This window comes from Simochromis diagramma, unplaced genomic scaffold (genome assembly GCF_900408965.1).
Source record: "Simochromis diagramma unplaced genomic scaffold, fSimDia1.1 OVJJ01000685.1, whole genome shotgun sequence".
Taxonomy (NCBI): Eukaryota; Metazoa; Chordata; class Actinopteri; order Cichliformes; family Cichlidae; genus Simochromis; species Simochromis diagramma.
The window spans coordinates 11,959,521-11,986,469 of NW_024387477.1; the positions used below are offsets into that span (position 1 = coordinate 11,959,521).

The window sequence follows — 26,949 nt, forward strand, 5'->3', positions numbered from 1 at the left end:
CATTTTGAGTTTAGAAGTTTCACTTTAGTTCTTTGATGTTTGACTCTTAGTTTGCGGTATTTTGGCGTTTCGTGGTATAGTTTGTTGGTGTTTCTTTTTTTACTTTCTCAGGCTTTCTATAGAAATGGATTCTATTCTTGTTTTAGTTTATTTTACATTCCCTGTGTTTTCTGTGTCTCGTGTTAAGTTTTACCTCCCAGTGTCTCCTCATCAGATTTAGTTCAGCTGTATGTTTCTCCTCAGGTGTCTCCACTCTAACCTCATCTCCTCTTGCGTATTTGAACCCTCAGTTTGTTTGTGTTCTTTGTTGTATCCTCCATCATGCTGTGTGCTCCCTTGGTCTGTGCTTCCCTGTGACTCAGAGGATTTGCTTTCCTGGGGCGAGCCCTGCCTCGTTTTTGTAATTTGTTTGAAAGGCTTCAGAATTAAAGCTGTTTTTTTGAGTTTCTTGTCTTGCGAGTCCTGCATTTGGATCCACTGACAAAGTCCCATCCAAAATGCCACAGTCACTCCATGGCTACTTTAAACCTGAAGTCTACAACTTTCTGCCAGGTGGTGCTGTGCTGGACTGCACTGCATTCATTAATGTGAAAACATTTTTTTCTCTTAAAAGTGTGTCCTTAATGTGCATATCTTTTGTTTCAGCCTACACAATTTACCATACATAAGGGATCTTTACACAATATCAGTTGATAGACTGGTCAAAGTGTAATCCACCTCGCGCCCAGTGTAAGGTTGGATAGCGTCTAACTCCACTGTGCAATCAGATTGAATCAAATTAGACAAACAGTTCAGAAAATACTTGAATGGATGGTTATTAAGCATCATGAGAAAGAGTAACTGTAAATTTTAGTCCCAGCTCAATCAGCAGCTCATGTGGAACTGCAGAGGAGGAGGTGAACAGTTTTATGTCCCAAGGAATCAATAATCTGTCACTGTTATCACCCATCTGTCGCTGTGATAAAGATCCCTCACAAACAGATGTGCTTCTTAACGAAACTTCGGAAGTCTTTTGCAGAACTTTTTTGTAGAACAGCTATAGAAAGCATCCTCACTAGAAACATCACACCCACCCCATCCCAGCCTGTTCACCCTACAGGCCATCTGGCAAGTGAGACAGAAGTTTTGTTATGCAACCGCGTTATATAATGATAATTAAAATGGATATTAAACTGGTGACATCAATCAATAAAATATCCAGTTATCATACCTGTCAAATGACTGTAGAGAGCAGAGGCTGCGAATCCTACATACAGCTCATACAGCTCTCGCGTAATCGTCCCTGTGCTTGTTGATGGCAAGAAATACAGAAATGAAGCTTCCACTAGGGCACGACATGTAAAAATTGCACTATTAGCTGGTTATGGTTTTCTTCTTCGTCTTCTTTGTCGATAAAATCTTTTTTTCCTCTCTCACTACATGGGGGGAAAAAATATTGTTTAGTAGAGATGCAGTTGTTTCCACAAATGTTTTTTTAGTAAACGATTTGGAAAATAGTCACAGTGTCCTTTTATATCAAGCCAGCAGTCCGTAGTAGTAATGCCTCCGCAAATGTGGCAGCAGCTTCAAAAACGGGGCACTTTTTTGCCTGCCGATGGTGAATAATGAACAAAGCGAGACTGTTAGGAAGCCATATGGGCAGATTTAGCAGAAAAGATTTAGTTTGGTGAGCAAAGGAAACTGCAATCTGCTTTTGTAAAAATGTGCTCATGAATGCGCTGATGCATTTTTTTTTCTTCACAACAGCTAGAAAGACAGAATGGACAGCAGTGGGGTGTAATGCTTTCACCCTGCCTACACACACATGGAAACACACATATGGTTACTCACACAAAGAGGCACACATATTCACACACATACATTTTGCACATGCATCAAGCATGGGCAGAAAGACTGTCTGATCATAGGATGAGGTCTCTGTGGATGCTAGTGGCATCCAAATGACATGCAGTCGGCACAGTAGAGCATAATCATTTCCTGCCACACACACACACAAACTGCTCTTCCGCTTTGCTTGCCCTGCTATATAACTGACTGCCTGAATTGTGCCTATAGGATTTTACAGGCTATCAGAGTTATTCCCTTCTATCTTCACTGCAGCCTACTTCTTCTTTAGCCTTAAACTATGTCTATCCATCTCTCGACACCTCCTTTTCTATGAATTTGTCTTCCGGCGCACAGCCCTCGCCAGTACACCTATATCTTGCCATCTCTCCCCATAAATCTCTGCGCTTGTATCAGCCTAGTGTTTCTGTCGTTTCAAACAGTGTTCCCAGCTTGTTCCAATCTCAAATCTCCGTCCCTCCCTATCTCCCCGCGGTCTCTGACAGGCCTGTTTCCACACGTTGACAGAAACGTTTCTCCATCTAGTAATCATTTCAAAGTCTGTCTGTAGAGCAGAGAGAAAGGAGTGAAAGGTTGGAGTGTGTGTGATTGTTTTTATGCTTGTGTGTATAATATTGGTACAGAACTGCCTGGTGTTTCCCTGCAGGCATGTGAGTGAATGGCTGCAGACTGTTTTACAAGACCCCTGTCAGACTTTAAAGGAAAGATGATATGAGACAGAAGCGAGGAGAGAACAGCAAGAGCAGGAAGAGGTGTGTATATATATATATATATATATATGTGTGTGTGTGTGTGTGTGTGTGTGTGACTCTTTCAAAAATGCATGTAAGGAGGAAGGAAAAAGCAGCAGAATTACAGATGGAAGCATATTTGGCAATAAAGGATGAAGAAGGAAAAAAAATCAGGAGGAAGAAGCATACCAGAAGAGCTTCCAGCGGGAGATTAGAGTGCGATGCAGAGAGAGAATGAAAGAGTAAGAAGTGGGTAACAAGAGCCAGGAGAGTGGGCGAGTGGTATTGCAAGAAAGAAAAGGCAGAGGAGAGCAAGTGGGACATGCAAACATCACATTTCCAGAGATGAGGACGGTGGAACAAAAGAAATTAGGGAAAAAACCAGGGGAGGGAAAATAAAACTCTGAAGATTTTGATTAAGATTCAAATGCTTTTGGAAGCTTTAGAAAATCAAGTGAATAAAGTCAAATCTGCACATTCAGACCCACCTCAGTGCTAACTTGCAGTGGGAAAAAAAACCCATAAAAACACCTGCTTCTCCACATGAAGGATTCATCCCAAGAGTTATAGATTATGAATCAATCATGGCAAACAAAGCTTTGGCAATTACTCATCAGGGGCATCGCGGCTTTGAACAGGGGACATGTCTATTAAGAAAAATCAATACTAATATCTATCGCTGTTGAAATGACTTCTCACACAGACGCTTCCCTGTATCTTTATTAGCAAATGCATCCTGAGTCTCTTACAGGCACCCATCAAAGAATGGAAAAAAAGGGGATAATTAAAGGAGGCTCTGCGATTGATCTGTTTTTATCAAGGGAGAGGGGTAAAAGCAAGAAAAACAAGAGGGATGGAGGATGGTATGCAAACAAATGGAAAGCAAGGAGGAAGGATAGACATTAAAGAGAAGTAAAGCACAAAAGAGTGAGACAAAGCAGAAGATAAAGTGAGAATGTGGCAGATGTTTAAAGAAGATTCAATGAAGAGAGAGAGAGAAAAGTGAGCAGAGGAAGTAGCTTAGTTGAGCTAAGTTGTTAGTCTTACAGCTAACTGGACTGACGTGGGATGTGAGGTCTTTGTAAACATGGCAAAGGAAGCAGGAATAGGAAGATATTCGTATTTGACATTGAGATGTTAGAGGAGATTTTTTAACCATCAGTGGAAAAAAAAACAAGATTTGAGGTCAGTCTGGATGTGCAGCTAAAGCTGACAGCATTTCATTGATTAAAATAGATGACGGTCCATTAAGTGATTGATAGTTAATAGGGAAAGTACTCAATTTTAAACATGGTAGCTCGTGTTTATTTCTTGCCATCCTGAGTATATGAAGAATATGTATCAAATGCATGACAGCTGTGACTCACTAACCCGATTAGTATAAGGTCACTCTGAGGTACTTGCAGTCAGGGCATCCTGTCAGAAAGGATTTCATTTTACTTTACTTGCAGTTTGGTTATGTTCAGGCAAAAACAGGAGCAGCGTGGCAGAAACGGTAGATACAGGCACGGATGAGAATGTCAGTGATTGTAACGATGTCCACCATATATTGTTTTCCTTGCAGAGTTTATTTCATCTAATAGGTAATTGATTCTGTTCATCTTATCTTAGTCTTCGCTTCTCACTGCAGTGCAGCTCTTTATTTCTCAGGGGTCGCAAAACAAACTCTGAGACATGGGTTCACTTGGTGACAGGCGGTCTGTTTGTAGTCTGTTTTTTCTCAATTCTCTGCTGTTCCACTTAAAATGTACAAGAGATTTGTATTTATGTTATTTTAACCCTGAAACAGTTTCATAGTGCACTTCATAATATCTGCACCAATACAAAAACACTTTCTGTGGCGCTTGGTCTGAAAGCGTATGTGCTAAATCTGATTTTGGATTCATTTGCAAAAAAGACGGAACACAAGGCGTTGCCTCTTTGCTCTGTACTTTTTACAAACTAGGCTCAGTGGACAGATTAAGTGCCTGTATTGCTACCAAGTGATGTCTGTTATCCACTGAAACCAGAGCAACTTTGATCTGAATATAAATTCACGTTCTTTTGGCATTAAATGCGACATTGGCAACATTTGCTACTCTCACTATACGAGTGCCATTTCAGCTGTCATATTAATTTAGCTCAAGTGATGTGCATCACTGCTGTCATATGTGTGCATACAGACTGAACCATATAGTCAGGACTAAGTAGCTATCTATATTCATCATCTCCATTTCTCTCATTGGCGCCGGTATTACAAAGGCCTGGAGGCAAGCACAAGGCTGAACGGTCTACAGAGATAAATTGCATGGAAAATATTGTTTATCTTTGAAGAACTATGCAAAGCATTTGCTTGCAAATATTATGCAAATGAATTATCCTTATATATACAGTGTGCTGATTTTTTCTTATATAATATAATGCCTGAATGTGGGTTTAATTTGGAACACCGACAAAGAATCTTCAATTACGGTCACATTTCTTTTTAAAAAAGTGGAAAGCATGTTTGCTGCGAATATCTGCACGGCACAAACTTGAATGTAAAGAAATATGGGAGCTGAGGTTCTACGGCAGTATCGCAATCGCATCATTGCGCCTATAAACAACACACAGACACACATGTGCTTTGGGCATGAGATTAAGCAGAAAGCTGTTTTCGTGATGCCATGTGCCTAATAAAGCTGTTTTGCTGTCCTAATTGGCCCTTTTGGTCTACTTCTTTTGATGTCTGGGGATGAGAGAGAGAGGTGGAAACTATAAAGCCCATTAAAGATACAGAGATCCTCTCTTCTCAACCCTTTAGCCCTGCAGCAGATGGAAACGTTGAGCCAAACGCACTTGTTCTCCAGAAGACCCACATGCACAAACACATTATATTTGCATGTATTCTACCGCCCCGAAACTAAAAGCCAACATGATTAGCAAAACTTCAAACAGCTGGAGTGATCTTAGAGTAGGACAAGGCTGTACTGTGCAAAACTCAGAACACAAAGAGATGCGAGGGTTCGAGAGAGCGAAAGAGGAAGGAACCAAGAGATAAACAGCAAAGCTGGACGAAAAGCCATAGATCAAGAAGGGAACTGTGTTGCGAATACAAAGGGAAGACTTGAAGGGACCAACACATGAAAGACAAAATGAGAAGGTGAAATGAGGTGAAAGTGTGCAAGACAAAGAGAGAGACAGGAAGAGAAAGAAAATTCACTTGACAAAGTGAGCGGGCATAGAGAACTGAAAGCAAAGGCAGAAACAAATGGAGCAAACAGGAACGGGAGATGAATCTGTTTGCAAAGGTGCAGCTTTTGTAGTTTATAACCGCTGGGAAATATTTCATAGGAAAAGAGTAGTTTGTGTACAAGCAATGGATAAATGTCTTTTTTTCCCCAGGTGAAAAAAGACACATACTGATAAATGCCTTAATCCCAGCCTATGGCTATATGAGCCAGTGAGGGCAATGGCTAATAACTCAGCCTTCAAGCTTCCCTTGTGGAACAGCTATGACTTTATGTAGGCCACAGCATTAGTTTGACTTCATTTAGAAACCCACACTGAAAGCAAAAGCACCCACTATAGTTGTGTAGTTTAGCAACTCGTTTTAATTCATTCCAGTCAATTCATCACCACAATATGTGCTGGATAGGACTGTAAATGGACTGCATTTATCTAGCTTTTTAAAACCAAAGTGCTTTACAGAGGGACTTTCATTCCCCATGCACAACACAGTCCTGGCCATGGGGAGCAAGCAAGCTTAATTTCTTTCTCAAGGGTACTTCAAAACAAACAGGAGGGGCTTGGGATCAAACCACCAACCCTGCAATTAATATCTAACCAGTTCTTCTTGTGGATACATGACTGCTGGAGAGCAATGAATTAATTATAGGCTACATTATCGAATGGGGCTTTCACTGCGCATCTCTAAGATAAATGCCAACATTAGTAACCCGTGTCCTCCTGAAAATAAACACAGTTTTGCAACCGGTTTTCCAAGTCAAAGGGTTTCGAGTCTCTTGTGCTTTGAGTCCTAAACTAATTTAATATTACAAATGTCATACTGAATTTTTAAAAATGTAATGGTGAGTATGTGTAGGAAATGATGTGAGTTTTCTGGGTTTTTGTCCACAGCATTATCTAAATGTGATCACTGGAGTTAACATCCGTTGTCACTTGCTGGCATGAACTGGATCCATCAAAAGTGGCAGAAAAATTTAGCTACAAGCAGCGATGAGGGAGCCGAGAAGTTAAGCAGGGCGCAGTCGCCATCGCAAATGAATTATGATAAAAGGGTAATGGGGAGTGCCGATAACAATAAGTCTATATGCCACACTTGGTGCCGACAAATCAAGGTTGCCAAACAGGAAGTGACGCCATTATGACATATTGACATGCCCTCAGTTTCTGTGTGGTGGGACATAGATAAATATAATAGTTTTTTACCCACTTTGCCACATATGGTCATATGGTTTACTGTATACAAGGTCATTGAACTCCAAAGTAATGGGTCCATTATGTTTCAGCTCCATATTTTTAACAATGGAATTTACTAGTGTAGCTTTCTACGATTTACAATTTAAAATAATTCTTGATATCTTATTTTGGGGCTCAGTTCACTTCTGTCTGAAATAAGCACCTCCTCTTCTAAGCCAAAGGTCTTCTGATTGGATGTGCCTTTCCAAACAGGATGTTTGAACAGCAAGTGAATGGCATTTCTCTTAGTTAGAGCTGTGCATCTGTGATGACCATACTAAAGATATCTGCTCTCACTGACATCATACAGAAGCAAGAGTAGAAAAACACAGTCTGAAACAGACGAATTAAAACAGTCTGAAGCCAGAGTTATGGCTCACAGAGATCATTTGCAAATACACACAGCCATTTATTGTAAGACATGCTAAAGAATAAAGGAAAAACCTAGCAGTCATTAGATTTTGATTAAATATAGTATAGTGTTGGCCAGGCTGTACCATTCTTCTGATCTCCCTTTGACGTCACTATACATTAGCAAGCACTTTTAGAAGGTCAATCTATCAAGCAAAAAAATAAGAGTGCCTTTTCTTGTTGCAGTGCTTTAATTACACCATATTTTTAAACAACCTCGGTGATCAATCTATGCACAAAGTCAGGCATCAATACATGAAACAGTTCCTGAGATGTGTTTGTTAACTTTGGCTCCTGATTTCAAATGGACCTAACAAACCAAAAATCCATGTGATAACATTTGTGGAGTTTGCACTGTAAAAAACATCTTTATCTATTTATTTATTTTTACTTATATGTAAACACCTACTAGGATAAGATTTCTTTTAATTCAGATGAAAACTAAGTGACATATTACTACACTATTATTTATTTAAGAAAAATTAAGTTAAAGCAGTGTGTGGGAAAAACTGAGTACACCTATGACTGTACACTGTTGACTGAACCAGAGCTTGTTTAACAACCTTTAGGAGCAATAACTTTTTTTAAACAATTGTTTCTTGTACGACTTCAACAGTCTCTCACATCATTTGAGAGACTGCCAAAAATTTTAAATTTTTTCAGCCATTCTTTTGTAGATTTGCTAATAGTCATGTTACATGACCCAATTTGGGCCAAGCCTTAGCTAACGGCCTTACACTTGACAAGGACTTCAACTCAGTGACTGCAAGGTGCTGCAAAACAAGCCCAAATCATCAGCCTTCCAACACTTTGCTTGACAGCTGGTACGAGGTGTTTGTTTTTTCACAAACATTGCACTGTGCATTTTGGCCAAACTCTTCTACTTCAGTTGTATCTGTCCAAAGGATATTGTTCCTGAAATCTGTTGGTTTGCTCAGAAGTAGCTTTGCAAATGTAGGCCATACTACTACGTATGTTTGTTTTTTTTATTAGAGTGAAGAGGCTTTCTCCTGGCAACCCTTCCAAAGAAGGCATACTTGTTCAGACTTTTTGCAATTGTACCATCATGAATTTTAGCATTTACCACTTTCAATTTCTCTGGGTATTGCACAGTCTGACCTTGGGGTGAATTTGCTGGGATGTCTAGTTTGGAAAGACTAGCACCTAGGGATGGAAATTGATAAGAATATAGCGATTACGATTCCATTATCAATATCACTTATTGATTCGATTCCTTATCGATTCTCACCAGCTTCGCTTTGAGAGTCACCACTATGACCATCACCATCTGGTCAGATGTTTGAGCCTGTTGGAGGTATTTCCCCTCTTTGTTGTGATCGGTCTTAGGGTCATTAGTCAAATAAGTAATTATTATACAGGACACTTTTGTTTAAAGTAATGCATTAGAGTTTTTAATTGCTCCTTCTACTACTCGTTACATTACTTTCATGTCACTCTGTAAAATGACCTGAAATGCATTGTCTCACAATTACAGTTTCACAATATAAAGCTCTGGCTAATGTCTTACACACCAACACAAATCCCTGTCCTAATGAGGACACACATATAATCTTCATCTTAGTATTACACAAAGCCTCTCAGTAGAACAAAAAGTTAACAGCACAAAGAAAAGATGAAAACCAGCATGAGGAGATTTTCAAGTGATCGTCATAGTGATTCTATTAAAGAAAGATAGAAACTGGCTGGAGTCTGACTGCTCATCAGTTTGTTACCTGTTGAAGTTCAGGGTCTGGCTGCTGGGCTGGGGTCGGCATTCACTCAGCTTTCACTCTGGGTTCTTGGCTAGCTTAGCGTTAGCATGCTATCTGTGCAGATGCTTGCAAAGAGCAAAGTTGCGTTAGCAGCATAATGAAGCTGTTTCTGTCCTTGATGCAGTTAGCACTTTACCATTACACTTGTTTTTATGGGCAAAAAAATACTAAATAAAATAAAATAATAGTAATGTCCATATCCACGCTGTAGACTGTGTCACTGTTTTCCTCCTCCACACACAAACTGAAATCTTGTAGTGCAAGAACTGATAAGTGAGATTGATAGGAAGGCAGACTAACAATTCCAATAGAACTAGACTACTGGGAACCAGTTCTTAATTCCCATCCCTACTGGCGTCTGTCTTAAATGTTTTCCACTTGTAAGTAGTCTTTCCTCACTGTAGAAAGATGGACTTTAACTTTGTTTGGAAATGGCCTTATAACCTTTCCCAGATTGATGGGCAGCAGCAATTGCTTCTCTCGGATTATTGCTGATATCTTTCCTTCTTGGTATTGTGTTAACACACACCTGAATGCACCAGACCTGTGCACTGCTTTTATAGATGTGATCAAACTTGGTAATGATCAGTGAATCAAGAACATTTGGTTAGCATTGCCCAACAGCTGAGTTTTGACTTTGTTGTTGTTAAACATATAATAAGACCAGATAAAGGTCAGATTTTCCTGATATGAAAACCTTAAAACTGAAAGATGGTGTCCTTTCTTTTTAACATAACTGCATCTTTATCTTTGGCTTGTTTTTGGCGTTTGAGAGCTCAAGATACAGATGTAAGATTCGGTGAAAACAATCGAGGTTCTGTTCCCAGTCGTTGGGGCAGACTTTGCAGCTTTTTAGTCTATGGTTCAAGGGGCTAATACAGACTTCCTGGTCCTCCAAAATAATACAAAATAAAGATAAAATTACTAGTTCATAACATTATTCCCCTCAGTCAGCAATGGCACTAAGAGAAGTGAGTTGCTGAAAAGTATTGTTTCTGATTTTGCCCTGTCAATTTAACAGCTTCCTTAAATCCACATCTATAATTTTCATCTAAAGTTTGAATCCTCAGCTAGTTAATTTAAGTCCTTCTCAGCTGGCCATTGCCTCATGTTGAGTTGTGATCAAGGGTGGGTCAACCTTCCATGCAAAATGAATCCTGGCCTGCTTTCATTAGGGCACTTTTTTTTTATCACTGCAGCAGATGGCGAAACACACACGTTCAGTGACACACACATTGCAGCCCCCTGAGAAGCAACCTCGCCTCCTCTCTCAACTTTTCTCAATTTTTTCTCTCCCACTTTTACTCATCTATCACTTCCGCCTCACACCCTAACAGTGGAAACTTCAAAGTGGCTGCTATTTAGAGGTTACCCTACATCCTGGTTGCTTTGTAAGCATTGTTGCCTTCCCTAACGAGTAAATGGGCTGCGTTTGAAATGGAAGTAGCTACCACGAACACAAAGTATCTGACACGCATGTTCATACTGTAGACTGCAGAAAACAACCAACCTGAAAATGTGCCTTGAGTATCTCTTTAGCACATATCGACTGAGAGCTGTTTCCACGCAGGAAAATGAGGTGCAGGTCAGGCACTGAAATAAACAACCCACGCAGCATGCTATATATGTTTGTATTTCAGGAGCCCATTTATGGGGTCTCTAAGGACTTTTCTCAGCTCTTCTTTGTCTGACTGCACTGTTGGACAGGGAAAACACTGAGAATATAGAGCTGGAAGGCATTTTCCTGAGGGACATTCACAGCATATAATTTACATCATTTACATCACCTCCGGTGTTTTTTTCTTTCTTTTGTCACAGCATATGCAACATGCAGACAGTTTTGCATGATCTCACTCCAGTTAATGATCCAATTAGAGATTTCTGAATTTTATCCCTCTGTTTTCCTCGTCGAGATGTGATTTGGCTCCCAATTTTCCAACCTCTGCTGTGTGTATTTGAGATGCAGCGCTGTGTCTGTCAGCGATAACCATCAAGGTTTAAGGTCAACAGATGTAGGACAGACCACGGCCAAAAGCTGATGGATTACAACGCTTTGATTTACGGCACAATACCACAGCCACCACACACACAAAATGCACGATTCTTCACACGCGCCTACATTTTCAGCAGTCAATTAGGTGCATAAATATTTTCTGTGGACAAAGAATACACATACATACTGGGTACAGTATGCATGTGTCAAGTGTCAGCACCTGTCAAACAGTAGCGTGGCAGGAAAGAGAGTGGGCTGGTTTGGAAAGCAGACAGGGGTAAATACCATCACCTATTATAGACATGCCCAATGGCACAGTTGCGCGCACACATGCACACACACGGACACATGTATATTGTTAAATCCACAGTTCAAACAGAGGACAGGTGGCCTGGAGCACTCTAAAGCAACAGTGAATAACAATTTCTCTTTTTTATACAACTTCTTATTGCAGCTTACAGCACATTCATCTTAATACCATAATGCACTTCTTGTGCCATATTCACCACTCTGAGCAAACATATATGACTCCATCACTAAAGCACAATGACGCAACATGATGGATGCTGTTCACAGTAACATGCAAATCCTCACATTCAGGATTCAAACGTGTTCAGTGTGTGGATTTCAAATACAAATTCTTACCTTTGTGGTAGGACACTTGCTTGGATTGCATGGAAAAGGTTCCCATCACAAGACCCATGTTGACTTCTGGCTGCTGGAAGGTTGTGCGTGCTGGCGTAAGTGAGTGTGTTTATGAGCGCGCGCTGGTCTGCCTGCCTATGATCAAGGTGTGCTAGTAAGTATGCGTACAGTAGGTGAGCGTAAATTTGTGATTAAGTTAGTCCATCAGCCAGCTGTATGTGTAGAAGTACAGATATCACTTCTCATGCTGCCTCACACCCACACAGCTCTGCCGCTTCTGCTCGAGGGTGTGTGTGAGAGAGAGAGTGTGAGTGAGAGGAGAGAGAGTGGGAGAGACAGAGAGAGAGTATGTGTGTGTGTGTGTTTCTATGTATGCGTGTGTAAATGAAATAAGCGGCACACATCCACTCTCAGGCTGCCTTTGTCTACCCTGCCACTGAAGCTGTCTATTTTACATCCCTTCTATCTCTTTGTCCACCAGTCCCCAGTCACCAGACTGTCATCCCATCAATTCCTCTGTGCCTCTTCATGTATCTGCCTCTATGTCTCTGCTTCTCCCTGCTCCCGTTTTCTCTCCCATTCGTCTGAGTCGCTCTGTCTCTTTGTCTGTCTGGTGGGGAACGGGGAATTGCACACTGTTGCACAGGAAAAGGCAGAGACAGAGACGGGAGAGATGGGGCAAGAGAGGAGGACAAAACTCAAGAGAGGGCAAGCGAGAGGAGGAAGAAGAGATGAGGAAATTAGGAGAAGAAAGAGGAGAGGGTGAGGAGAAGAGGAAGAGGAGACAGAGACAAATCAGGAGGATTCACAAACAGCAGGGGAGGCAAAGTGAGGAGGCGAGAGGGTGGGAGGGGAAGACCGTGAAAGAAAGAGATGGAGTGAGATGAGGAGTGCAAGAGGTGAGGGGAGATAAGGGAGGAATAGACTGATCCGTGCCCCCCTTTGCTATTCAGCAGGCAAACAGTCTGAGTGTGGAGAGTGCATTCGCTGCTTTATCTCTACATGCACAAGTGTGGCAGGTGGTGTGTGTGTGTGTGTATGCGATTGTGTGCGTGTAATTATTCTGCTCGCGGGTGGGTCATGGACAAAACCCTCTACGTGTGGCACAGCTACGTCCTCAGAAACGCTGCCTCGCATTTGTCAGCGACTGCATCGACATGCTGTATCAGACATGTTTTTGTGCTCAAGTCTCCTGATGAACTCATCAACTACACACACACATGCACGCACACACAGAGGCTACACACCATCTACAACAATACACCCAGGAGAGCGATGCCAGTCTGCAACACAGTCCAACTCACACATGCACTCCTTACTCCCATCAGTCACGCTTAACCCCTTGGTGCCCTCTGTGTAACACTGGTTGTTCAGATTGGCAGGCTGCGCTGATGCCACTGATGGCAGCCCTTATTGAAATTCCTCACATGGCTTTAGTTAAGAAAACAATTTACAGCTGAGCCATCGCTGTGGTTGAGCTGAGGCCATCAAGGCCAATGATAAAGTCATTAGGGCATGGCATTCATTAAAGGCTAGCTGCAGTAGCCTGTATGCTCAGGATCAATGCAGGGTAAAATAAGAGAGGGAAGAAGGCAGTGCAAGAGACTGAGAAAAAGAAAATTAAGAACAGGGTAGTGAAAGGTGGATAGACAAAGAAAGTGAGAAAAATGAGCACTGCAGGGCAGGAGTATGTGTGTGCGTGAGTGAGTGCGTTCAATGGTGAGAGACATTTTTTGGGTATGCAAGAGCTCACACCTCCCCTATCCCTTTTCTATCTCTGCAGAAAGGAGGAGATCATACGTGATTCTCTTATCAAAATCAAACACTAAAGAGGAAAAAACATTTTGCACATGCGTGCACGCATACGCACAAACGCTGACAAACACTCAGTGCTTACAGCAAGTAAGAGCGGCAATAAATCAACACAGAGAAGCAGGTCTTTGAGTACACACTACAGCAATGACACAAAGACATGCTGATTAAATTCTGAAAGCCCGGCTGAATAGGCGAGATAAGGGAGCGTGATTTGCTGTAGTGATGATGTTTAACTTCAGTGAAGGGGTTACATACACATCCATCAATAGAGAGAAAAGCCTTCGGTTGATCAAACACTTTGAAAACCCAGTGGATAAACTGAAAAAGCTCACAGGGGGAAAGCTGAAAAACGTGTTGTTTTGATCAGCCTCTGCAAAGCTGACATTTTCCAAATACCAAGTTTTCAAACAACACAGGCTGAAGAAAACAAGCTGCAATTACAGAATAGAATAGAATAGAATAGAATAGAATAGAATAGAATAGAAAGTCAATTCTTAACCTTGAAAATGAAAACCTTGGGCAAAAGCCCCTCAAGCCTAAAAAAGATGATATTTTTTAGTCTGTAAAAACCTCCAAAGCAGTTACTCAGTGGATCTTGTTGTGCTCTCTGTTGTGTGCCTTTTACTTGTTTTTGTATATATTTATTTTGATTGTATATAGTTCTCCTGTTTGTTATTTATTCCTGCTGTCTTACTTTTCGTATTTTATTCCAGAACAGTTAGTGTGGAACACCCACAAGACATGTATAATCAAAATAAAGGACTATTCTATTCTATTGTATTCTATTCTATTGCAGTGAGAATGGTTTGTCCTCTGGAAAAGAAAGCCTGAACAAAAGTTTCTCACAAATCTTTGAATTCCAAAACCCAGAAACAGTGAGAACATCTGCACGGGAAAAGCTGCAGCATCAATCACTTCTCCAATGACGCAAACGCCTCCATGTACATGTTCAACTCAGCTCAGTTAGAACTTTAAGAGTTATGACTCCTGTCTGTTGGAAACAAAGATAATATTACATTGTTTCGGAGCAGTCCACAGATGGGAGATGGATCATCGAACTGTTGGACTTGCCTGCCGCTGGCTTCCTTTTTGTAGCAACCAGCAGCAACTATAAGCCATCTGTACCCAGCAATATTTTCAGTGCTATTACTGTATAAAATAGTATATTTTTTTTCTACATTGTCCTTTGAAATCAGTTTGGAAAGCTCCAATGAAAGTGCATAAGTGTCAGAGGGTCTGGGCAAATCTTGTGTTTATTTTCAGGTTGTTTTGAGTGTGGAGGTTTGATTTTGAAACCTCAGAACACCAACACTAAGTGTTGCCTTCATTCAGTCACACTAGAGTAAAACTAGGACAGACATCTCCATGCAGCCAGGAAAAATTAGTGGTTTCCCAGTGATTGCATTGAGTTTTTTTGCATTTGGAGATTGATTGGAAGTAGTTGAGGTGACTAAACTTGGCAGTCAGAAACTTAGCATGCAGCAGTCTCAATTCGTGGGTAACAACTGGCGATTGCAAGGTGATGGTAGAGGTCGCCTGGTGAAAGCCAACCTGTCTCCAAGCAGTTGTGGTCCAACTTGGACCGACTATGAGCACTCTCACACAGATTAGCAAAGGTCTGCATATAACTGAAGCCTGATTTGATGTGATGTGACTTTGTAGGGACTTGACTCAATAAGATTGTTCAACTACTCATCTCAAGTAACTAAGTGGCTGTGTTTTGTTGATATTCCTATGTAAAAGCAAGGTTGCTAAGAACCTATGTCATTTTGCAGTCATGTCACCATCGTGCAGCACTTTAAATGAAGAAAGTGAAGAAATACTGGGCTCTCAGACAGCATCAGCCGATTGTGAACAGCTGCCCAAAAGAGGTCATGACATCGATTGGACAGGGGTTAAAGTCATCAACCAGGCGTCAGCACGTTAAATGGTGGCAGAAAAATAATGACATTTACTTTCACAGTCAGAGTGGTTGCTGTCACAGTTATTGTAACCACTTGACAGTTATTCCTGAGGCAATGCGATGACAATTGTACATCTACCATTTCTCAATACGACAGTAGCATCGTGGAAAATGAAACAAAAAAAAAAATACAATGTTTGTTTTGGAGAATGAGAAAAGAGTTTCAGACCCATCAATTATATATGACTGCCTCCAGAAACTACAAAAACAGCTCTCTGATTTTACATAGGTAGAATTAAAGTCTGGTTATGTTAAGCACAAAACGTTTCTTGTTTAGGAAGGCACACAGACTGGGTTAACATTGTGTTATTCTTGGGGACCGATTTGTAGTCATGTAAAAAAGGAATAATTAGTCTGTTCAGGTAGGGAACAATTATCACTATGATTAAACTGGTTACACAAAGCTGTCTGTCTTAAGGTAATGATGCTGCTGTCATTCATGTAAATTAACTCGGGTAAAAATCACTGCAAGGCCAAGAAAAAATTCAGCTAAGGGAAATGGGTAAGAACGTTCCCCTGGACTGGAGGTGTAGTTTCTGGATAAACTGAATGGTCAGTTTTTGCCCATGAGTGGAATTTTTTTTCATCCCTGATGGTGCAAGCATATTCCAAGATGACAGTGCCAGATTTCATAGCGATCAAATAATCAAAGAGTGGTTCACAGAGCATGAGACATCATTTTCACACATGGGTTCACCACCGCAGAGTCCAGATCTCAACCCCACTGAGAATCTTTGGGATGTGCTGGACTTTGATGACTCTCTGACCATCCATACGAGATCTTGGCAAAAAAAAAAAGTGTTGTGACAATGCATAAGCTTATTAAAAGATGACATGAATAATTCATGCAATCATCCTTTAATGATCAGCTGACCTGATCATTAAAGGATTTCTTTAAGAAATGGAGCTACTGTAAATCATCACCTTTGTTTAAATACTTTAAACAATAACAAACACGGATTAACTGAGCCATTAGCTTTCTAGTCATTTTAATACAGTGAAACTAAAATAGCACTCTAGACTGTTTAGTTGCAGTCCAGTAACACTAACGGCAACAGGTTCATCACATTAGGCTGAGTGCCAAACCCTTCCGAGACATTAGCTTGACATCGTGTGTGCTGCTACTCAGTCCTGTCCAGCCTTCGTTGGATCGTTCTGAGTGCCAGCCAACCCTTCTCTCATCATTTATTAACCATTACACAACAGACCTTTTATGGGATTGAGACGGCAGCCTGGGTGAATGAATGGAGGCAAAGGAAAAGTACATGGGGTTAGACTGTGGAGTTGAAAGGTAGAAAGCGTTTGACAGCATACAGACGGTGTTGACAAGCACAGAAAGTGGTGAACAGGCAGTGAATAATAAATTGGCTGGTTAGCTGCTGTCCGGTCTTATTAGATGAAGGCTGAATGGAATCTGTCATAGTGATAACCGCACAGAGGAGAAGAGATCAGGGCAGAGAGAGAGGGAAATGCAGAGGGAAGGAAAGAGTATAGGAAGTGGCAAGAAGACAGCAAGTCAAACAGGAGCAGATATTCTGAAGACCAGATGGGAGTAATTCTAGGAGGGAGGGCCGAAGGGGTGTAGGTGAGGAGGAAAAGAAGGAGAGCTACAGACAGAACAGTTAGATGCAGTATTAGGAAGCAAGATTGAAGACTGGCTCCTAACAGGCTCAGTGACATCTGAGTCATCAGGACAAACAGATTGATTTACTGAAGTGAGAAGCAAAGGAGACGAGCTCAACGATCCTGCCAGACACGGGAAAGACGTGTAGCGCCACGGAGAGCAGACTATTTCTGCAGCAAAGAGACAATCGCATGTTGGTTTTCCTTTAACAAAGCCAAGCATGTGTTAGTTGCACCAACACAGACCACAAAGCAAAGTGTATAAAAGGCCCAGTGGAGTAATTTGGTTGCTATGACTATATCATACCGCATAATCATCATGTAAAGGATCATTTCACCAAAATCATAAAACCACAAATAACCCCTATTAAGACATGCAGTTGTGTTTGTTCAGGCTTTAAGATTTCCCTTTTTAAAATGTCTGCTACAAAACCAGCACACTAGGAGTGAAAGAAATTGTGTTTATAACTTCACAAATATAAAAGAAATAGAAGGATTTATCATTTTTTCCTGTTAACTGGAGAAAATTCATGACTTTGATTTTATTATTGTTCATTTTAAAAAAAAATCATGCTAGCTAATATTTGCTGGTGTGCTCTGTGTTCAAATAAAAATGCAGCATAAGTATCTGCTGATTTAGGCTGCTGGCCACACAAAGCAGGATCTCTGAAAGTCTTTAAGTCACCATAATCAATCTTAGTCTATAAATCGATCACATGTGTGTGAGAAAGGGGTCGATTGTAGCGGTGAACGCAACAAGAATTATCAACAGCTTCTCTCAGTTGACTTGAGCATTCAAAAAGCATGGTAGGATAGTCTTATTGACTGTCTAATACTATTACATATAGATATATATATATTATGTGGTATTTTAGATGGGCATTGCTTATGTATGTAAAAGCAACATTGTGTTGTAGCTGGTTATTAGGAGCTGTTTTAAACTGTTCTGGGAGGTGTTGCAACTGAAGATGTTAATGGGAGAGCATTTAGCAATGACAGAGACTGATATTTACTATCAGCATGATCGTGAGCAGTTCCTACTAAACACTCATCACTTCCCATCATTTAGGTTCAATCTCAGTTTCATCAGTCCAAAAATTCTTTAAAAACTATGCAGGATCTTTTTGATGTTTTCCTGGCACTCTAATCTGGCCTTTCTGTTTTTGCAATGGATGGTTTTCACCTGCTTGTAAACTCCCCATATTTCCATTCATGAACTGATCTCTTCGTAGCAGACCTTGGCAATCATACGCCTACCTCCTCAAGAGTGTTCTTGAATTGACTACATTTTCTTATTTCTGTCATTATCTTTTTTTTTTCCCCATGGTTTTTCCACAAGTGCTATTGAGCCAGCCAGTACATTTATTGTTTAAGAATTTACCAAACTGTTTTGGTTTTTCAACACGTCGAAGGCCTCCTTCATTGCATCTACATGTCTTTAGAGCTCCTATTGCGCGCTCCAGTGAATAGCTGCCAATTCAACAATTAAACTCAACTCCAGAAGCTTTATCTGTGTAATTAGTCATGGCCTCACCTGGATGTGAAACTGTTTTTTTAGTCATATGTCCAGTTACTTTTAAACCTCTGAAAATGGAAAGCTATGTATAAAACTGACTGCCTTCCTAAATAATTAATGCAATACTTTTGTTAATCCCCTTGAGTTAGAGCTGAAAGTCTGCAATTAAATCCCATCTTGATTATGGGAGTTAAAATCATCTGTAGTGGTGTGCAGAGGCAACTGTCCAAATACTTTTTTTTATCTGACTGAACCATAAGTTATCTAAACCGTGCTGTTAATCTCAGTAATCGTGCTTACTAGCACCCCAGCTCATCACAATCAATATCAAAACATCACCTTTGAATGGCTCTAAAAAACAAAATAATGATTTTGAAGTTTTTTCTATTTACTCTGGTTATCTTTGCCTAATATTAAAATGTATTTGATGATCTTAAACATGTATGTGTAACAAAAACAATGTATATTTTTCAAGCCTAAAAACAGCTGTAACCACGTTGTACTGTTTGAAAACAACAAGAGCCCATGTTGGTGAATCTTTGCTGCTTTTAGACTCTCTCCATCACAACCATCTCTCCTCAAGGCCATGGCTGCTGTTTTTCTGTCCCACAGTGCATCTCTCAAAACAATTCACCGCCGTACGCCACACACAAACTTTATGTCGCCTGTCAGAACGTGAAAAACACCATCTAACCTTCTTCCCCCCCCGGGTCAATACACAGATGACACATTTCCGAGGGCTCTTTAAGCTCTGTGCAGCTTGACGTGAAGTTGCACAGGACATTAACACTGAGAGACGCACTAACACAAAAGCTGTTTATCCATTTACTCTTAAGCTTGGCTGAAATATTTTCTGCTTCATTTGCCATAAATGTTTTGCAGACAGCGTCACCTTGCCTGTGGGTGTTACTGTTCTCAGACACATTCAGCCTTCACTAGCCGGCCTGCTATTCCTGGAAGCAGATAGTTAGCAGATGAGTGTATTCAAATGTGCAAATAAATATAAAATTGACATTTTTGTTGAAGGGAATCAGGTCTTATTTCTTTACTTCATCAGTGCCCCAGTGGTTTATGTGAACTGAATGCAAACAACTCTATTGACTCTCCCCTTCTGTGTCTCGTTCCCTTCCTCACTGCAGATGAAAGTGATGGAGGTGTTAATTGTATGCAGCTTGGGGATTGATTACAGCGTTTAGGGGGGGAGAGTGGCGTCCCCACCTCAGAGAGCCTTTTTCATAAGAATTATTATGCATTATATTTTGTATTAAATATTCGCCGTGTCCCCTATGGCACATTAAAAGTGATATGACAGCATTTTGGAGCTAAGCAGCACGCGCACACACACACGAACGCAGTTGTAGAGCACACTCAATGAGATAATAGCGCACACACATCAATATCCAACTCAGAGCATATGTGCAAAAATGTGCAATCATGTGCACACCCTCATCCATCTTCTCATTTTTCTTTCCTCCTTGCTCTTTGTTTTTATTTACTCTTTCCTCCTCTTTTCTGAATACAAATACGAGCCAAGTCGCCAACCCCCCCCCCCCCCCCCACCACCACCTCCACCACCACCCCCGACTCAAAGCAAGAGGGAGCCTGGAGCAAATATCTGATGGAAAAAAGAGGAGTTAGTGAATATTTCATTAAGTACTTATGAGGAATGCACAGCTAGGTCACTGTGGCTGACGACTGTGAACCCTGAGTCTGAAAATCCGCCTTGCTGTCCATCATGCATCAGCCATCAAAGGAAAAGCTGCCTCGTGTGCCAGCACTTTGAGATAGTGAATATTTAAAGCTTTAAACACTACATTTTTCTCTAATCTGCTCTGAAAATGTGGGAATGTGTGGTTACAGTAATCTGGAAAGGAAAAAGAGAAAGAGTAACCTGATGCCCTCTGCTGTCCAGTCTGATAAACACAAATACAACATATGGATATTACTCATAAACATTGTTGAGACAACGCTGGTCTCTGCGATTCTTTTGGTCCTGGTAGAGATCACGCTAAGATGCTGCCATGTTTTACACAATCATTTTATTACCCATTATTCTTACAGATGCATCTGGAGATCAGCACACTGCATTCCTATGCTAAAGGCTGATCTAAAGAACTCCACACAACAGTTACAGTTATAACCTCTGGTCTCCTCCCCCCTACAGTAAACACCCCCACAATGGAAATACACTAGTACAGTGGCCAAGGGTGCTGACACCCTGCCCCCATCTCCTTTTATGGTAGTGCCCGTTTGCCCTTTGTCTGCTCCTCACCCTCAATAACTCTTGCTACTGTCCTGGGGGTGGGGGTTGATTGTCCTCCTGCCCTGTACCTCAGTTCTTTGTTCCCATCCCAGGCCTATTTTCTATTTTGTATTCTTACACCCATTAACCGCAATATTATAATGTTGAAAGAAATCACAAACTATATTCTCTTTAACTCTGATCTATATGAAGGAATCTATTCTCAACAACATGAATACATAGTTCTCTTTAAAAGGTCATTTCTGGTCTTCGTCACCTGATATTATTAGCCATTTATAATTGGGGTACTAAAAATCATGCTGGGTTGTTCTCATTAGTGAACACCAACATCTTTTTCCCCCTCCTGTTTCTAAAGCACATAAAGAAAGACTGGATTCAGGTCACGAATTGGGCTCAATTTATTGTGAGAAGCAAGTAGTTTCAGGGGTTCTTGCCTTATTCAGCCTGCAGATAAGAAGAGATTTTTTAGTAGTATTTTCTCTGCGTGGCTGGGGATTTTCAGCCAAACAGGGTTTTGTTTGCTGATGACTTCCATCAGGTGCCATCGCATTTGCCCAGACCACAGCCGAGCGCACATTTCTACATCCAGGCAGGTTGCTTTTGTATGCCAGGAGGAAGCACCAGAGGGCAGGCTGCATGAAAAGAAAAAGTGAAATCAAGCAGGCTGTTTACAGCCTGGAGCTGCTTGGCAGGATGTTTACAGGGTTTTCAGAGATGACAGGAAGCAGAAGAGACGTTTACTGCTAAGGCAATGCAGAAAGTGACTGACAGGCAGAGATGAACTGAGAGGGAAACCAAAGTGATGAAAGGGATTTAGTCTTTACAGCCTGCAGCTAGAAGAAAAAAGCAGAACTTGAGAGAGGCTGAGATTTCTGGGAAGCAGAAAATTCAACTAGTATGTTTTTTTTTTAATTTCTAATTTTTTTTATGTTATTTAGACACTTTTTTTTAAACTGACAAGAAACACGGAAGATAAAGGACTCTGGCTAAAACGAGACAGGCAGCATCAGAGATATATTAAAGTTTCTAAACTCTCTGGAGCAACCCAGTTAGCATGTTTTTTAGTAGAATTTGAGAAATAGAAACTTTTTTAATAATTTGGTCTGCAAATAGTTAAATGATTAATGATGTTAAATGATTCCCTCTTATTGTTCTTTCTCTGGAGACTTACCGAGACACAACACAGTTGTTATGACTTACTAACAAAATAGTTGAATTAAGTTTAAATGATGACAGTATTGAATTTTTAAAAAATACCTTTACCTTAAAAAAAAAACAATTTTATTGCACTTCATATTTTTCACCTAGCTGCCCACTCCCCACCTGCAGTAGCTCCACACCCACAACCAACAGTCTACAATCATCATATTCAGTGTATACACTGTCCACCCATTCATCCATCATTTTCTGCCACTTGTCTGGGTTCAGCATGGTATGTGATTGCCCCAGGGCTTTGTCCCTGCAGGACATTTCTGAAACACCTCACCTAGGAGGCATCCTTAGCTTTGATTTCATTCTTTCTGTCACTACCCAGAGATTGTGGCCATGGATGGGGGCAGGAGCAAAATGACAGCTCTGCTTTTACTCTGAGCTCTCTTTTTTTACCAAAACAGACCAGTAGAGTGTCCCCATCACTGCAGATGCCCCTTTCAATCTCCTGGTCCACTCTCCCCTCAGTCATGAGCAAGACCCCAAGATGCTCAAATTCCTTCACTTGGGGCAGCAGCTCAGCCCCGACCCAGTGTGCAGATGTTCCGAAACTTAGAGGTGTTGATTTTCATCCCTGCTGCTTCACACTTGGCTGCAAAAGGCCTACTGGATGCTGGGCGTTGTGCCGAGTGCACATTTCTGCTTAACAGTTGGTGTTTGAGCAGGACAAACTGTTGTTAGCACAGAGGTTTGCCAAAAAAACATGACTCGGGTTCAGATCTGGTGGTCTATTCTTCCCAATCACACCCCTCCAGGTCACACTGTCATCGTCCACCTAAGGACAATGGAGTCCCCAGTAGGGCCATTAAGAAAACTGAGCACATTGAACTGTCATTCGGTGCACAGACAGAAACTTAGTTCCAATTTTATGATCTCTGTTTTTATTTTGTTCCAATTTTATGTTCACATTTTTATTTTTTGTATCGGTTTTATGGAAATAAAAAAGTGTCTATTTTCCACATTGTATGTGAATTATTATAAATCTTTAAACATGTTCAACAAAGTATTTACACAATGAACTGCTAATTGTTTGAACTGCATAAATTCATTCTTAGCTGATTTTTCTTTACATCTATCTAAAATGTAACAAGCAGTATCTCATGTCTTTAACGTCATGCATAATGTTTTGCCATTTCGAGGTCAGCCGTGTCAAAGAGCTTAAGTGACTTTGATAAACTTAGTTCTTCAGAAGCATGTTTACAGGTCTTAAAGCTTTAGGTATTATAATTTAGTTAGTAAGAAACCTGACTTCAGCTGCTGTGTTGCTCAGAGTCTGATTTAGTCAGAGAGCTTTATGGTAAAAGAGAGAATTTTTAAGTAATTCTGCTCCACTGCCTGTCATAAAAGTCCTACTCAGATGTAAAGGACAGATTTGCATATATATTTTATTTTATTTTATCCCAGTCCTTAATGTCCCTTTCCTGTCTTCCTGCAGAATAACAAAACACATTTGTGCCATGAATTTCAAAAAGGGAAATGGGATTAGCAACATCAGAAGCATAATTCCTTTAGTGAGCTTTGCTGTCACTGATTTGATGATGGCTTAAGACAACCACTCATGAATTTAGCGATTTAATGTAATGTTATTTTCTCCCCACCGTAAACTCGTATTTTCCCACAGGTACCAGCAGATGTCAGTGCTGCTATGAAAGCCTTTACAGAGCTAAATCCTTAGCAAACCTGTGTTTACAATTCATTTCAATACATTTAAACACTTGAAGTATTTTCTCTTTCCAAAGCCATGCTGCTACTGGTTTAAAAAAAAACTGATATAAAAATCATGTTACCAGTGAGAGGACCAAACTATTCTGTCCCCCGCGGCTTATCTTCTTAGTCTTCTTAAAGTGTCCTAAAATGCTGACTCTTAAAGGTCATCTGAAAAGAGCCTGTAACTTACAGTGAAGTGTTGAAAATGCTGTCAGGCCTCCTGGCTGCAGAAAGTAATAGTCCCCTTTTACCATCAGCATCTCAGAAAAAAAAACAGAAAAGGACTTTGCTGCTATGGATGGACAGATGGTTGCATGGATGGATGACTGGATCAATATCTCAGTAGATGATATGTTTTACTTCGCGGATCACGAATAATTCTTAAGGGAGAGTAAAATACTGATCTGATCTTTGAATTTATGAGTTTTGATCAGTGGAGCATTCTTGTGCAGAGGTAACAGCTGTAATTCTTGGTAGTATTAGTTGCTCTTAAAGAAGGAAAGAGAAAATAAGCACATGGAGCTAACAAGCTGTGGATGCTTATAAGTTGAGAAACTGTAGGAGACATTACTACACAGTAAAAGTCCCTCAATGGCAGTGCATTGGTTTTCTGGAGTTTACCCTAAAATCACCAGCACATACAGTTATTTAAAATTCTGATCTTTAAAAAGAAAACAAATATTAGAATTTCAGATACAATTAAGCACCATTAGGAAAACAGTGAGCCAAATGAGACTGCATTACATTAGACTCTCTTTCCTTTTTCTCCAAATGGCTTCATAACCGCCCAGTTTACAACTATCCAGTTTCTGATGCAGACTGTGAAAGTGATCTGAAATGGATCCCAGCACTCAAGAAAAAATATTTCAGAAAAACAAAGCTCAAGCACGAAGCCTAGGTGTAATTAGTATTGCAGTGTTCATAGTGTTCATCTGCCACTTCATATCACATCTTCTTTTCATATTCAGTTAACACAATGTGTGCGTATGAGCCTGAACCTCAATGTGTCTGATATTTTGCAGAGCCAGATCTCTGGTTCCTGCAGCTCATTTCCTTTTTGTCTGTGTGGGTGTTGTACTGACCGTGTGTATTATTATTTTTTTTTACATATATGTGCTCATTTGTGTATGTTTGTGATTACTTTCTGCTCAGTGTGCATTTTATTTCCTGTGAGCATGACAGGGGAGCACTTTATGTTTGCTGCTGGTTGCTCTTTTGGTTTGTCTTCTAAAGACTGATTTGTTATGCAACCAAACCTCAGCAGAAGCTCCTTCATGACGTTATGAGTGTGTGAGACCTCAAGGGCAATTCTACCCACTGTGGCTGAAAGCTTGAGCCATCCACAGACATGTTTGTGAGTGTGTGCGTGCATGCATTTGAGTAAGCCTATTGTGCATCTACTGTATGTGTTTCACTGAATTCTTAGAAATTTCCCATCCCACCAGAAACAATTTCAGCTGGCTCAAAGAGTATTATACAGTAAGTGTGTGTATGTTTGTGTGTATGTGTGCATTTGAGGAGGCTTGTGCGTGTGCCTTCAAGCAGCTGCTATGCTGCAAACAGTTTCTGAAGCACGGCTCTGTGTGCCTTTTGCCTGCACTGCTTTCCTGCTTCGGCAGTAAAATGGATCGCTTTAATGCTGCACACGCGCGCACACAAAAACATCAGGCCAGTAACATGAAGACACAAGAAACATGCAAGCACATACACACATATTAACCACTAATAAATCACAATAGTAAAGCCCTTCGTTTCCTCTCGACATGTGTGTGCAACTCCTTTCCCCGCCGCTGCCACACCGACGCTTTTTATTACTCACATTTATCACAGGAGCACACTCGCACACACTCTCTGTTCTGTATCAACTTTATCTCTCCTCTCTATTAGTCGCTTACTCCCTTCATCTCTGTCTTTTTCAGTCCCCCCCCCCCTGTGGAGAACATACTGAACAGAACGAGGTCAATAGCAGACAAGAGTAGATGCCGCGGAGAGTGAAGAAAAGGAGTTGCACGAGCTGAAGATGAACGATGAAGTGGACTGAACTTTCACTTCTGATTGTGTGCTAATAGGCTTTCCTGCAACACTATCACTGTCTGCAGCACCCACTTTCTGAGCAAGCAACTTGTGCAAATTCAAGAACTTAGGAATATAGCCATGGCTCAAGCACATACGTACCTTTGATGAGAGTCCCAGTGACCAGTTTGTGAAGGGTCACAGCAAACTTGACAAGACCTTGTTTGCAGCGTTTTGCACACCCTGTCATCCTGACAGCGACCCTGGGATGCAGCAGGCTGAGCAGGGCCAGAGCAGGACAGGGGTTTCCAGGTCCAAGTCAGCACCACCAGTAGCAGCACTCTCAGATCAATACAACTTCTTCTTAGTATATGTATCCAACACCGGCAAAAGGAGCAGAAGATAGAGGCTTACTACGTCGCCTTTCGTCTTCCTAAGCTGGAGGGGAAAGGAGGAATGGTGATCTCCCTCTGTTTTTCTCTGCTTTCCCTCCCCCGCTCTTTCTTTGCCTTCTCCAGCTCACCTCTGTGCGTGTCCAAATTAGTGAGATGTGCATTTAGTGAGAGTGAGAAAGAGAGGGAAGAGAGGAAGAGAGAGAGAGAAAGAAGGTGTGTTGAGGAAGTAAAATTTGGTGTCCGAGTAAGACAACTACAGCTTATTAGAGATTCTCTTACATTCCAAGTTTCCATGAAACTTCCTTCTGCGGACAGCCCGTGGCGTTGCAGTAATGAAGCAGTCTCATGAACTCTTCGTTGCTTTTTCTGTCCTTCTTCTTCCTCTTTCTTTTCCTCCTCTTTATCAAATGCGTTCCCCTTTAAGTGGGGAAGCAGCAATACACTTTCAGCACCGGTGACAATGGACAGCTCCCCACCACGCAGACCAAACACACTAAGCTTGTTCTGCTTCTTTCTGTAGGCAAACACACGCGCACACACACATGCTAACATGCACACACACTCCTCCTTCAACCCCTCCCACAACCCTCAGAACACATGAAGGCACT

At 41.0% G+C, this 26,949-nt stretch overlaps 1 protein-coding gene across 2 annotated transcripts in view; it reads right to left on the reverse strand.

The window, feature by feature from the left end:
- Positions 1–26,667, reverse strand: part of LOC120724057 (Kv channel-interacting protein 1) — a 44,459-nt gene extending 17,792 nt beyond the window's left edge. Inside the window, exon 1 of one of the 2 annotated variants that reach the window (XM_040015994.1) lies at positions 26,109–26,667. In XM_040015994.1, the coding sequence (XP_039871928.1) occupies positions 26,109–26,196 (88 nt within the window). In that variant the 5' untranslated portion in view covers positions 26,197–26,667. Of the gene's footprint in view, positions 1–11,837; positions 12,577–26,108 lie in introns of those variants that run through there. The other variant, XM_040015995.1, reaches the window with a different exon arrangement.
- Positions 26,668–26,949: the final 282 nt, after the last annotated feature.